This window comes from Bradysia coprophila (genome assembly GCF_014529535.1).
Source record: "Bradysia coprophila strain Holo2 chromosome X unlocalized genomic scaffold, BU_Bcop_v1 contig_39, whole genome shotgun sequence".
NCBI classification, from domain to species: domain Eukaryota; kingdom Metazoa; phylum Arthropoda; class Insecta; order Diptera; family Sciaridae; genus Bradysia; species Bradysia coprophila.
In genome coordinates this window covers 1,272,327-1,287,521 of record NW_023503329.1, presented here as the reverse complement: position 1 = coordinate 1,287,521, position 15,195 = coordinate 1,272,327, and the positions used below count along the sequence as shown (strand labels likewise).

Sequence of the window (15,195 nt, the reverse complement as noted above, 5' to 3'; positions counted from 1 at the left end):
TCATACAGTAAAAGTTTTTGTCCAAAGCACCTAGCCGGGTAATAGAGGATTTTACACGTCAAGTAGAGTAGTGTTTCGATACCAATAATACCACTAGCAGCCTTAATGGTAATTTTGCAATGACATTATGAAAAGAAAATCGAATTTCGTGCTCCTTTTCCAAGATTTTTAAACCTTCCGCACGTTGCCAACAAGCGCTAAGGTTGTTACTTTACTTTTTCTTAGTATAAAATGGCGATTTAGAGTTGGTTTTTCTCACTATATGGTCACTTTTAGTAAATCAATTCATAGTGAGAAAACCAACTATTTTCGGTAAATTTGATCACTTTTTTACTATTTTCTGAAGAAAAATCACATGCCGCCCTGGATACTAGATTTGTTCAAATAGAATAAGAAATCATAATGTACGAAGCGATTGCACTCTGGATCCTCTAGATGCGTCGCAAATCGTACTTTATATTAATTACGTTATCGTGTCGTCTTCACCTTGGATCTCGGACCAAGTAATTTCACATTAAAATTCAATTTTTAAAGTTTTTATCCCAAGTTACTTGAACGACTATATCGCTATATCGCATACAAAGCTGAAACGTCCGGCTCTCCGTTTTTTTTTTTTTTGATCCGATGTGAAGCCGAAACAAAGCCGTGAATTTTCCTTTTGAACCCGAGGTATGAAGAGGTATACATGAGGTTGATGGTGAATGAAAGTCAATTAACTTTGGGGAGGTCAGGTCACGCAGATCAAGGCTCTGAAAGAACAGGTTAAGACTGAAAACAAACTCGACATTGAAAACGTGTTTTGGTCCTAGTATTCATTGACAAATGGAGCAATCGCAATTTTCGATAGAGAAATTTCTAACTTTATTTGACAGTTGCAACAATTTCGTCATGAAAACAAGGACCAAAACACGTTTTTAATGCCTCGTTTGTTTTCAGCATAAGACACTTCAGAGTTGATCACGAAGGCGGTGAAACCTAAATTTTGACAATTTAGACAGGTTTACAGATTGTGTGAAATATCAACTTTATAAAAAAAATTCTTCAAGTTTTCTTTTCATACAATCTTTAATAAGTGTGTTAAACAAAACATGTCTAAATTGTCAAAGCAAACACATTTTAAAACATTTTGGTCCAAAAAAATAAGAAAAACCACTTAAAACAGCAAAGTTATCTTAATTTTAGTTTTCACTTCCGTACTAAATCGCAAAATAAAAAAACTGACAGATCATAACAAAGGAGAAAAAAGCTCTCTCTGACGTATATATTTATACGACTAATTGCTTGGATTGGTACCAATTCTATGAAAATATTGGTAAATCGAGTTACTTATAACGCTCACCCAAAACTAAATAACGCCCGAATGAACATCCAATTTTTAAAATGAAATGTCGTGTGTCACCCTAACTGCATCTGCACATTGAAAAGTCGAATACGAAACAAGCTATTGTGTTGTGTAAAATGTGTGTGGCTTTGAGTACTTTTGGTATTTCAACGTGCCGCATTTTCATTCAAATATTTTTATTCGTTTATTGTGCAGATGGCGCTAAGTGACATTTAGTTCAAATTATATTTTTATTCGCATAAGAATTGGTAGAACTGAAAAACATGAGTGAATTATATGTTAGAAGACAACGAGATAGACTTATGTAATTACTGCGAGTGTGAAAGGAACTCTACATTTAACATACCAGTGCGTGGTAGATCATGCAGCATATAATATACGCGTTTTCGATATAGCATTTTGATGAGAATGATGACGAATAAATCGAAATTCCACTGAACTAAACATTTTTCAACCGGTCAATCCGAGTTTTAAAAAAATGAAGAATAATGATGTATAGAAGTATAATGTTGCAAGAACAACACTGTGAAGGTAATGCAAATGGGTAGCTAAAACGATGATAAATGTTTGCTGATATATTGTTTTAAGGGAACCGAAATAATTTTCTTTTCTTTTTTCGCTCCGCTCGTATAGAAAACTTGGGTCTAGTGCTGAAAAAATCAACATTTCAATACTTGTAACACAACATCCTATTTTCGTCCGGAGTAGTTAACATGCTACCTTTTTGCGAGTATATAAAATTTCGCAGGCGTTTTTAACAAAGAAAGCGCCGAAATGTAGCATATTAACTACTTCTGGTGATGTCTACGTCATAAATTTTCGCTTATTTTCCCGATTTTTGAGATTCATGAAGAAAATTCAAAGATTCATGAAAAGATCAGTCTCGAGACTGATGAAAATGACTCCTCTTGATGAAAATGTTTTCGTTGTCAAAGATAAGAGAAATTTTTCTGATCTAATTTATTTAATTTTTTTTTTTGCAATTTAGAGTACAAAACCCATCATATTTTCAGAAAGTGCTCTTTTACAAAATAAAAAAATTTAATGAAGAAATCCTTAAACTGTTTGCACCTTAACCGTCATCCCAGCAACAATGTCGCTCAGCTCCTGCAAGAAAAATGATAGGTATTTAGCATCCGAAGCATCCGACAAAGTAACAAAGGTTGGCAAAATTCATCTATTTTAAAATACCGACAATATTCAAATTTAACCCTTAAAAATCATTTAAAATTGGTTCCATTTCAACTAAAAAACAGCATCTACCATTAACACGAACAATTTCCCCAACATTGGTACATTTTTTGAACTAATTACGTATAAAATTATATGGTTACAATCCTACATAATAGAAACAGAGAAAAAGCTAATTCTTCCTACTGCCAGTAACATACAGAATGTCTCATGATCGTACTTAATTTATTTAACACACATACCAAATGTCATGTGGATTATGTGGATTGGCTTTGGTGCAACAAGGAATGAAACAGCTTTGAGTTTTGTGTTAAAATAAATAAAGTACGATCATGTGACATCGGTGCTACCGATCTCGGTTTATAACGTTAAAACAAAAGAGAAGTCAATTACCTCCTTAAATCTCTTCACGTACGCATCGCATAGCACGAATCTGCCATAGAGTTGGCTAGTGTTTTGTCTTCATCCAGCTTCTTAATGATTTCCTTTTTTTTGGGAATTAGATTCATTAATTTCTCAAATTCCACCTGAAAAATGTTGTGGTTTCCGTGAAATTAAGCAATTGCAGCAAATACACAGCACTGTTACTCATGCTAGCAGGGCCAATTTTTGAGAATTGAAATTCTCAAAAAAATTATGAAAGTTTCTTCAAAAATGTGAAAGATTCTTTCGAATATTTAATTGTTTGAACAGGTAACAACGAATTTAATGTTGTTTTAACTGATTTGATCCTTTTCCAGACTTTTTAAAAAATTCTCAAAAATAGGCCATGCATCATGTCCGGAGCGATAGCGGAGGACTTGACGCAGTCTAACTTCCAAAAAAAGAACGAAGAAATTTTTTTGAGACGCGGCAACTATATATAGGCGAGAATTTAAGTTTCTTTCCTTTGGCCTGTATCACCACAAATCCTATTCTATCTTATTCGCACTTCAAATACGAGCAAAACGAGCTATCACTCGACTATGTAACTTTAAAATTGCCGGAGATACATCGTTTTGAAGTTGGTCATTTTGATAGAAAATGCACCAAATTAACGTTTTCCAAACAATCAAAATCTTTCAACTTACTCTGTATGTTTCTATCTGTCTATCTGTCTATCTGTCTATCTGTCTATCTGTCTATCTGTCTATCTGTCTATCTGTCTATCTGTCTATCTATCGACGGTCGATCTCGGAAACTAGTCAGCCAATCTCCATGAAATTTTGCAGGAACCTCAGGGTGGGCATAAAAATGAAAATGTGATACGCCACTACCCCAGGAAAAACCAGAATTTTGTTTTATTGGCCTCGAAGTGGTTTCTGAGTGTGGTTTTCGAGGGTCGGGAACGCGTTTTCAGCTGTAGCTCAGCTGTATTGAAACCTGCAGGGGCGTGTGACCCATCAAATGAAAGGTATTCGCCACACGAATCGAACAAAAAAATAATTAGAAAAATTGGTGCAGATTTGGTTGAGCTAGAGTGGTCAGAGTGACCAAATTTTGAGCTACTCGAGCGTAGGATGAAAGGACTCATATTTTTTGGCTTATGAGAGATAGAGATTTACTTTCTTCGGCAAAGTCTCAGAGTTTTACGAGTAGAACACATTGGCATATGTGAAAAATGTCGAAAGTTGGAAATGGGTGGGTCAATTATGTTTTTAGAGGTATTTCTTGAATGGTGGCAGATAGAGAGTTACTTTCTTCGGCAAAGTCTCAGAGTTTTACGAGTAGAAAAGAAGGGCATTTGCGAAAAATGTCGAAAGTTGGAAATGGGTGGGTCAATTGGGGTTTTGGAGATATTTCTTGAATGGTAGCAGATAGAGAATTACTTTCTTCAAATTTCGTCAAATTTTCAAATTTCGTCAAATTTTCGAATTTCGTCAAATTTTGTCAAATTTTCGAATTTCGTCAAATTTCGTCAAATTTTCGAATTTCGTCAAATTTCGTCAAATTTTCGAATTTCGTCGAATTTCGTCAAATTTCGTCAAATTTTCGAATTTCGTCAAATTTTCGATTTTCGTCAAATTTTCGAATTTCGTCAAATTTCGTCAAATTTCGTCAAATTTTCGAATTTCGTCAAATTTTCGAATTTCGTCAAATTTTTTAATTTTCGTCAAATTTTTTAATTTTCGTCAAATTTTCGATTTTCGTCAAATTTTCGATTTTCGTCAAATTTTCAAATTTCGTCAAATTTTCAGGGAATAGTCAACATAGCGGTCACTACACAGCTTACATTATAATTCGGAATCAATGACACCTTCTCAATGATACAAACTTAACGACAAAACGTTGGCCACGTTTGGCTAAAAATGTATATGTTCTCTTCTATGAAAGCGTTTCTACACGTTAAGTTATATAGAATTTAGGTTTTCATATTATTTGCATTTGTAATGTGTGCAACATTTACAACGATTTTAATAAAAATTTGGAATACGACTTCAAATGTTACTTTTACAATGTTCATAAACATATTTCAAGGTTTCATATGAAGTAATGAATAAATTTATAGATGAAACGATATTTATTGATATCTTTTATTTTTGCATAATTAGTATAAACATTTTTATGCTCAAAATAGCGGCAGAATAAAATCATTTGCATACATAGTCCATAACTTAAAAAATTAACAGTGTCACATCTTCACAAGAAGACGTAATATTGCACCAACTTTTTTACTTCAAAGTAAAATATGGTTTCATTGAGCGGCGTCTTACAACTAATATTGGTATCCTATAGATATAGATCGTAAGTGCGCTAGGTTAGAATGGTCCGGAGCACTGAGTATGAGTATACTAGATGCGGCACTGCACATTACGCATTTTATGCAAAGATTACTGTGTAGAGGTAGACTTTACTATTGCGAATTTTGACAACATGCACATACTTGAAACATTTCAAATCAAAGATGTGCAAAATTAGCGTAACAAAAAGACTTTTGAAATTTTTGCATATCCTAAAGTGTATAAAAAGAGACAAAATGTGGAGCCTTGATTATCAACACTATTTATGTTCACAATTATGGACCATTTCATCATTGGTACGTATTAGCGTGTTACTAAAACAACTTTATGCAACTCAGCATCACAATGTTATCAGCTGAGTTCTTTCGAAGTTTGACACTAAGTCAATGTGCCGTTCTGAAATAATTTAGCCGCCGCCGATCCCTTACCAGTCGGCGCACCGCCGCCGACTATTTTAAAACCGGCACACACCTCTAATTTTCGTCAACTTCCGACTTAACTTCTAAAACGACTGATATCCCGGCAAAAACTCTTTCAGAGCAAAGTTGGACGCAGTCTACAGTCTATATGTGTGATAACTTCTAAAACAAGTGATATCGCTAGAGGTGACGCTGTCAGCGTCGTTACGCAAAATTGAATTTCACAGCCAATTAATTGAAATTAGCTGATCTAGTTTTCCAAACCATTCGCCAATTTTTTTTTTCAGAAAAAATTTTAACCAACAGAATTTTGACTGAAAAATTTTCAACAAAAAATTCTGCGTCGCATGTGGCAGATTAAATGTTCTCGTAGGTTTGTCCGTGAGCATCTGCCACTTTGCGACGCAGAATTTTTTGTTGAAAATTTTTCAGTCAAAATTCTGTTGGTTAAAATTTTTTCTGAAAAAAAAATAATTGGCGAATGGTTTGGAAAACTAGATCAGCTAATTTCAATTAATTGGCTGTGAAATTCAATTTTGCGTAACGACGCTGACAGCGTCACCTCTAGCGATATCACTTGTTTTAGAAGTTATCACACATATAGACTGTAGACTGCGTCCAACTTTGCTCTGAAAGAGTTTTTGCCGGGATGCTAGTTAAGGCTCGGAATCAGGTCAGGTCACCTGAACCTGATTTGACCTGTGTTAAATATCAAAACATTAAACACTAAATAGTCAAATTAAAATTGGAAGAAAAGTTGTAAAGTCGTGTCTGTGTTAGTAACATAAACTATTTTAATGCATGTCCCCTCCGGAAACTTAACATTACATGTATGGTTGCCCCTTTGGAAATCGTTTATTACCTATGTCCGTTCGGGAAAGTTTATTACCTCACTAGAGAGGTAATAGTAGATCCATCATACAAGATTATCATCATTATAATTTTCAAACACTGAAACAAAAACAGTTTTTGATCACGATGAATAAAAATCCTCGGGCTGAACCTTAGTATCTCTAAGGACACCAGGTTGATCTGTGATTTACTTTTTGTTCACCAACTAATAATATCCGTGTCGTGGAAATAGCGACATTGTTTCAGGTCAAATAGGGTCTCATGAGGGTTTATAAGCATCTACGATTAAATATGAGATGAAATATGAATTGGAAAATTTTGATCACACCGCCTTCGTGATCAACTCGAAAGTGTCTTAACATGTTCTTTCAGAACCTTGCGTAAATAGTCCAATAATCGTACCCAGATACACTAATTTCGGCTTAAACGAGATATTCAACGTGAACGATAGACACTCAGTTTCTTCGAAACTCTGGCACTACTCAATGTTTGGTTATGGGTTATTTTCTAATCATCAGCTAATCTATAAGCATAGGATATGAGAAAAACAGTGAAAACTACATTGAGTTACTATTACAAGTGAAACAAACAACAAAAATTAATTGGATCTACTTATAATAGGAACTCAATGTACACTTCTCTGTTTTTCCCATGCTTTAGATTAGCTGATGATGTAGCAATAAAGTTACGAAACGCACAAAATCACAAGTTTTGGTTCATTATTTACTAACACGATCAAGAAGTATTACCAGAATTTTGGAAATCTCGATGCCCTCCTGGTCGACATAAGATAGATTATATCTGTTTTATACTTTCAATGTTTTCAGCGTAGTTTTTAAGCTTTTTAAAAAAATAATGGACCCTTTCAAATTTGTAGTCTACATTTAGGCGGAACAATATTCGTTTTTTGAAGATTTCTCTGAACCAAAATCTTTTTTTGAAAAAGTAAAACCATTAAAGCATGCAAAAATCTCTTACTTTTAATGGAGCAATTGGTTTGTGAGTCATAACTTAACCCACTTGGAGAAACCTGTGCAGATTACATAAATTTACACAATTTTATGTCTCAGTAACAAATATTTTTGAGCCTAAATGTAGGCTACAAATTTGTAAATGGTCCATTACTCTTAAGAACATTGTTTTGATTTTCAAAGGTGTGCACGTGCATGTACAATAAGCCTGAAATTATATGCTGCATGTGTCGAAAACCTTAAAGCACTACTTTCGACGCATGCAGCTTGTAAAATCCATTACATAACTCAGGATAAAAATGAAAAATCTCGTTTTCGTGTGTTCACACGAAATTCACACGAAAACTCTACTTTCGATCTTTTTATCCCTAGTTATGTAATAGTATTTTACATGACTAGGGATAAAAAGATGAAAAGTAGAGTTTTCGTGTGAATTTTGTTGATCCGAGGCGAAGCCGAGGTCAATAAACACACGAAAACGAGACTTTTCATTTTTATCCCGAGTTATGTAACGGATTTTTAGCATGTAAAATACTATAATTCTCTTGCGACCGATGGGTATTCATTGATTGTTATGTAAGGAGATTTTCAGAAACGATTCAAATGCCGAAATACCATACAAACACTATATGTCATACAATCATATTGTTACAAGAAATTACTGTAAAAACTAAAAAGTATTGTAATGAAAGTATTGTTTTATTAGACCAAAATTGTTCCACACAATTAGCATTGCTTTCCCAATAAAATTTCGTTCTTATTCCGACATCGTGTCGTGTCAATAGCGCCCTCTGTTATCAATTTCATGATTTACAATAGAAACCAATGACTTTTTATTCGTTGGGGTTTTTTCTGGAAACTAAAATAGCCTGGGACTATTTTGTTAACCTCTCAAGACTTACAAAATCAAAATCAAACACAAGTAGTGAAAAGAACCAAGACATTTCATCATGTTTTGTTTATCGTCGCTTATACGGAAAACAGTATCAAACAGACAAATTGTAAATGACATCCGTCAAGCTGCTATTCTCTTTCATACCGCCCCATTGCTGCTGCGTAGCGAAGTCGAAGACGTACTGGCCGCACAGTCGGTAGAAGAGAGTCTGTTTGAGAATAATCAGCGGCACAGTTCATTTGTGAGTAAACGGAATTTACTGGAACAGTACGACAACGGAAAGCAGAACCGAAAACATCGAAAGAAGCAAATAGTAAAAGAAGTCCAAAATGACACAGTTCAACAGCCGATTAAGACTGCCAGTGCATCTGTACAGAAGAAAGACTTGAAGAAAAGTTCACCTGAGTTGATTATTGACGAAGAGATTGGATTCCGCTACACAAAACTACAACGAAACAATGAAACATTTCAGCAATTGATGCTTCTGGTGAAGTCGAAAAAACAACGCAATGTTAAGCATCTGCTGCTGTTAGAAGGTAGACGTCTCATTCTCGACGCAATCACCTGTGGACTTCCACTAAAATATTTGATATTCAGCGACCTTGAACAACTGAAATTGGTGTCAAAATTCGCACCGAAAGATGTGACCTGCTACAAGGTGTCTGAAGGCGATATGAGTTTCTGGTCGACGTTGACAACCTGTCCCGGATTGATGGCAATCGTCGAGAAACCGGTTGATATGAGTAATATCTGGAAGCAACAGAACCCACTTCCCATAACCGTAATCTGTGATCAAGTGCGAGAGCCAAATAACATTGGCGGCATAATCAGAGCTTGTGCTGCACTTCCAGTGGAAAAGGTCATCCTGACCAAAGGATGTGCGGATCAGTGGGATACGAAAGCATTGCGCGGCGGAGCAGGATCACAATTCTTGGTACCGACAATGGGACCAATGGCCTGGGATTCCATATACAGTGTCCTGCCACGGACTTACAACGTCTTGGTGGCCGAAAACAATGCAGACAATGCCGAGACGTTGTTGGGATCCAGTGACATGGATCGCTTCGTGGCGTACACAGATATTCCGCAGTGTGAAAATTGTGTCATTGTAATTGGTGGAGAAACGGAAGGTGTGTCAGCCGAAGCATATGAATTGATGAAAACGAGTCGGGATGGATGCTGTGTTCACATTCCTCTAGCAAACGGTGTCGATAGTCTGAACACATCCACCGCACTAGCAATCATTCTGTTCGAAATCCGGAAACGAATGACAGAGAGGATGAAAAACCAATGCCAAGGGAACGATGCGTTGAGTGCGGAGAGAGAATAGGGAATTGAATATTAGGCATAGAAGTCGCGCTAGAGTTACATACAAGCTGATGTATTTCAAGTTTCTAATTAAAAAGTTTTCATATTGGAAATTGTGTCGTAGCGTCCGTTTGTTTATCTCATTTCCGGTTTTAGTTTTGGCGGATTGAATGCCAGCGATTTTTTCTGCTTTTTCGCCTTTTTGCCCGACGATCCCGATTGAAAACTGTGCCAACTTTGAACCCGATTCTGTCGTGATTCTTCGAAATTTTTTTGCCATTCTTTGTCCGCCTTCTTCTTTTCCTCTTCCTCGATTTCCGATTCTCGTTTGCGCTTTCGTTCTTCCATATCACGAGTTTCCAGTTGCTGTCGACGACGTTCCATATCAGCGAACAACTAAAATTAGAGAGAAAATTCGTTATGAACAAGTTGTTTGCGGCAAGAGCGAAACGAGGACTGCAATTTCGCTCGAGTTGGAATTTCCTATTTCTCCCAGAGGTGGGCACAACGTTTTTCATGAGTTCGTGTTGTGTCCTGCCGTTTTTCTCCACGAAACGAAAACATTAATTCGCAATTCGCATTTCGATAATCTAAACAAAATGACAGTTTGAATGAGAAAAGTTCTATTTTCTCCCCACGGAAGAGAAAATGCTGCACTTTTCTCACTAGAAATGTGATTCGACCAGTTGTCAAGAAATTTTTTTTTTCTCAAAACATTTCTTACACGAAAAGACGAAATGATAGAGGAACCACAAGCAAATGAAAATTTTCAGCTGTACCGTTTAATGAAATGTACGCAGCTCTAGATCAAAAGAGCGGTAACAAGACAACGAAGACGACTGAGCCAGAAGATGAATAAAGGGCGAGTATGATGTTACTTGTCAGAAATTGGATGGACACTGACAAAAAAGAGTTGAAAATCTCACCCGTTACTTTGGGTAACTGGGTCACCTGGGTAACTTTGTACCAGGGAATCGACAACGACTGTCACAGCTGTTTTCTTCGTATGAGGCAAAGCTACCCAAAATTGATGTAGGATTGTCAACCTACGACTATCACCTCATCACTAATGGAATGCGTGGAAAATACTGTCGACACTTCGCAGGTGAAATTGTTCTTCACAGATTATCCATTGACGAGTGAGCACTCGGACCGTTTAATGGAGGACTATCAACCCTTAATTCACTTGCGCGGCGACGTTAAATTTTATTGCTTCGATATCCGGTACAATTCTTTGTTAACAATTGCTCGATCTATGGAAGTGTTTGACATCCAAATTAGCATGAAAGCGAATTATCTGTGTTTTTCGTTCACTACGACTTAGCGCAATTTTGTCTGGCACTGTAGCAAAGAATGTGTATCCGTGATATCCAAGATACCGCAAAACTTTTGGGAGGAGCGGGAAGTCACTTTTGCACTTTTGAGGAATAAAATGAACATTGCTCGTCTCAGGTGCGTAATGTAACCATATGGCTCAAACAGTGACGGCGTAAGAAACGAGCAGTTGACAACAAAAAAAAACATTTGATTCTCCCGCTTACTAGGCTAAATGAGGAACTAACCTCTGCCTGGGCTCTCCCTGACCTTACTACTTCTATTCTAGAGAAATTTCACTCTTTTCGATAAGAAGGCAGTCGTTATGGGACTTGCCTTAATGATGGTAGATCCTCATCTTAGGGTTCATAATACAAGACACTCGCAACTCGGATGGAAATAATGGACTGGGCTAAAGAGCGGAAATCAAATTTCCATAAAAATGGTTCCGTTGAAAATAACCAGAATTGTGGCAAATCATAAAAACAGACAATGTAACAAATTGTTACAAAATGTCTTGTATTATGAACATTATGGAGGTGCGGAACCTGATATTGGTGTATCTGTACCTCCGCCTCTTCATGCTATAAAAATGAATACATTCAAAATTCACACTCACTTTCATCACCATTACGTATATTGAATGCTTATATTTATCCGGATCGTCTTCGGGAATACTTTCGTCGCCTCTGCCATCCTTTTTTAATTTTTTCTTCTTTTCGGCAATCTGCGAAACAGTTTGGCATTTACATAAATTTCGCAATTTCTGTCATTTATAAAGCATTACCATATGGTCGGTGCGATCCTTGGCCTCTTCGTACACTTCCAAGCACTTTTTCCGTGTTATGTCATTGCTTAATACTTTGTATGCTCGATTTATCACCTCGAAAGCTTGTTGAGCTGCAAAATGGATGGGAATTCGAAATGGTTTTTTTCTTTGTACTGAGAGACAATTTAAGTGGAACAAAAAGCCCATTCGCTAAAATATCCATTCGACTAGCCGTAATTAATATTAATATTTTGGCACATTTGGCACAGCGTAAACGATGAGTAAACGGAGTGTAGTACGATTCATACTTTACAGTCACCAAATCTCAATTTTACGCGTTCACTCGCTTGAGCTGTTTTGCCATTATTATAACAATGGCGAAACAGCTGAAAGAGATGTAAAATGTGTAAGATTGTGATTTGGACAGAGTAATTTGCACAATGATGTCTTTATGTGTGTGCCAGAAACACACGAGTAATTTTGCGTTGCTGATTGCGACGATTGTGCTGCGTCTCTCATTTTTTAACGTATGCTACAAATCAGTTTACAATCGTACACGCATCATAATTCTTAGCATAAAGTTGAGACTTAAGGCCGAAAGTGTCTGTTTCGTTTTTGACAATAACTGCTTGCTGTGTCTTTTGTGACATGTTCCACCATTTTTACATTTTAATATGCTTCTCGGAGCGTCATCATCACATTCGACCTGATCTGAATTCACCTGAAACCTGGCTGGTTAGCTTAACGTGTCGGTTTCACCTGACCTGAAGTTCTTGCCATCGGCAGACGTATTCCGTGCTTTATTTATAACGACGCAACCAGCGATTCTGTTCTAAGACTCATCTCGAACCATTCTTTCTCGATTGCCCCCCATTGATCAACTAAATATTTTAAATGTCCGTGGGCAGTACCGAAATCTTTGTTCTAATGTAGGAATAAAGTGGGACGAGGAAAGGCTTAGCGATAATTATTGAACCAACGACTCTTCGGAGCTTCCTCCGACACTTTGACATGGTTTGGTCTTTTCATGTATAATGGTGCGATCACTAAACACTTTCGATTGAAGATTAAAGACAAAGCAGCAAAGCGCATCCACCTCTACACAGACCCTTGTCGACTTTCTAAAAGATTCCTAGAATCTGTAAACATCCATTTGCTCATTGAATATCCATGTCTCGATCCCTCTTACTTAATGGACCGACTAATACCTAAATTCGCCATTCAGGCCACCAAAAATCTCACCAGATCTTACCTTGATCTTTATTATCTTGATTCTTGTCCGGATGGCAGAGTATAGAGAGCGATCGATACTTTTTCTTTATGTCCGTTACCGTGGCCTCCGGTTCCAATTGCAGCACTTCAAACGGATTCAAATTGAAGTATGTGGAGCCCGGTCGTAGTAAACGATTGATTTGTTGCTCCGAGGTGAGGACTGCATCACGTTTCTCGATTTGCTTCACCTGCACGGACAAAAAATCGGATACATTTTCGGTCAAGGAACATGGATGAAATAGTAATGGAGCTTTCGATCAAATATTACTGAGACAAACAAAAACAGTTCGACCTTACCTCCGAGTAAAAATCGTCGAAATTTTCATGCTTTGACGAGCCTGGGGTTGAACACATGACACCAGTGTTTTGAATTCAGTTCTAGAGTGCAAATGAGCTGGATTGGTCGTTGGTTGATGGTAAATTTTATTTTTGCATCTCAAACAAACCAAATACCAAATGACATTTTTGACATATTCTCTGTTCCCCCCGTCCCTTTCTTCTTATTTTTTCTATTCAACTAATTCGAACCGAACTCCGAAAATGGCCATATAAACATCGAAACAACAAATGTACACTAAGTTCACACCATACATAAAAATCATTCTCTTCAAAATGTTAAGAAAATTTAATGATTACATGTCGACGATCGAACATTAAACCGATCATTTTAAAATATAATTTTGTATAGAGTGTTATGATGAAAGAGAAAGAAATATTTTGACAAGTACCCCAAGGCTAGTCTTCGGTCCTCTCGCTCGCATCGTAAGATGCTGAAAGTGAAGCAAATACTTTGACAAGTACCTCAAGGCAAGTTATAATTAACTGGTATTCGGTCGTCTCGCTCTGATCATAACAGTCTATAAGGAAAAAGAGATTTTGTAAAAGGGAAATAAAGTATAGTTTCCACTCTTTTTACACTCCATTTACATGACAGTTGTAAAATAGAACAAAGGAACTGTCACGTAAACGGAGTAAAAAATTGAAATAAATTCAATTTCCACTCCGTTTGCGTGACAGTTCTTTTGTTCTATTTTATAACTGTCATGTAGACGGAGGCTAAACGGAGTGCTCTTTTTAAGTGGAAACTATACTTAAGAATTGATCACCGAAAATAAAAAACTGTCTCCGTTTACTGGACGGATGTAGTGCTCCTTGGTCAAAAACATCTCGAAAAACGGCTGGAAAACGGTGATTTTTTTGTGTGTGTGTGTGGACGTTATGACAAGAGAGTTGAAACAATGAAGCTAGGCTCGATTTTCATTTGTTTGACAAGTCCCGTAATCCAGCTTCATTCAAGGCTAATTTAACTGAGCTCGATTGATGATACGTCAAAATTTCTACTCTCTTTTAACACTCTATACGGTGTTTAAGTAGAGGAAATATAACTGATCTCGAGGTATAGCTGTCACAATAACGTGAGCTGAAAATTTGAATTTGCGTGGCATTATGTTTTCATGTGAAAACAATTTTGAGTTTTTTTTTCGTTTTAAGTGCATGTAGATGTAGTGTGTTTGACTTCAAAACAATTGAATAGTAAACTGTAATCTTTCATTCGGTTGAATTTGTCTTTTCCAAATCTTAATTTAATGTTGTTTGCAAAATGCAACACAAATTCAAATTTTGCCTCCTGTTTTGACAACTATACCTTGAGATCACTTAATTGATCAAAAAACTCGCTGCTTAAACAAGGTGAAATGAACTGTCAAACAGTCATTAATAGAGCCATAAAACCTCAACACTATTCACAAAATAACAAAGAAAAATAAGTTGTGAATATGATTCTATGGATGAGATCGGTTCGTGGTCGGTTCACTTTGTTCGGCTAAACCGTTGCTTGGCAGAAACCTATAAATCATCTTCAAGGCCTTTTGAAATGCCGTCAACGATAAGAAATGGCATCCATGTTAAAAAATCTCATACAATTGAATGACGTATGTGAAAACGTATGTGTGAAAGTATCGTATCTTGAAGATGATATATACTCGAGAGATGAATAAGTTTTTGAATTTTTCTCTCCGGTTGTTTCTATCTAATCTTAACGCTGCTTAACATCAACACTCTATTCACATGCACCAGAAAATTGTTCAAATTTCCTTTTTACGATTTTTCTTCTTGAAGACATCATATTGCAAACACTCCACT

General features: G+C 36.5%; 2 protein-coding genes and 1 long non-coding RNA gene across 3 annotated transcripts; 1 reads left to right on the top strand and 2 right to left on the bottom strand.

The window, feature by feature from the left end:
* Positions 1 to 2,699: 2,699 nt before the first annotated feature.
* On the bottom strand, positions 2,700 to 14,721 carry LOC119069755. The gene is made up of 3 exons (XR_005086397.1): positions 14,381 to 14,721; positions 7,083 to 7,094; positions 2,700 to 2,711 (listed from the first exon to the last, which is right to left on the bottom strand). It is a non-coding gene; the product is annotated as an uncharacterized LOC119069755 (long non-coding RNA).
* Positions 8,357 to 9,820, top strand: LOC119069736 (rRNA methyltransferase 3, mitochondrial). The gene has a single exon (XM_037173875.1). The coding sequence runs from the start codon at positions 8,446 to 8,448 to the stop codon at positions 9,718 to 9,720; it is 1,275 nt and encodes a 424-aa protein (XP_037029770.1). The 5' UTR covers positions 8,357 to 8,445; the 3' UTR covers positions 9,721 to 9,820.
* LOC119069743 (dnaJ homolog subfamily C member 8) lies at positions 9,751 to 13,554 on the bottom strand. The gene is made up of 5 exons (XM_037173882.1): positions 13,351 to 13,554; positions 13,034 to 13,241; positions 11,800 to 11,912; positions 11,632 to 11,739; positions 9,751 to 10,094 (listed from the first exon to the last, which is right to left on the bottom strand). Exons 1-5 carry the CDS (start codon positions 13,405 to 13,407, stop codon positions 9,834 to 9,836), a joined length of 747 nt encoding a protein of 248 aa, XP_037029777.1. The 5' UTR covers positions 13,408 to 13,554; the 3' UTR covers positions 9,751 to 9,833.
* Positions 14,722 to 15,195: the final 474 nt, after the last annotated feature.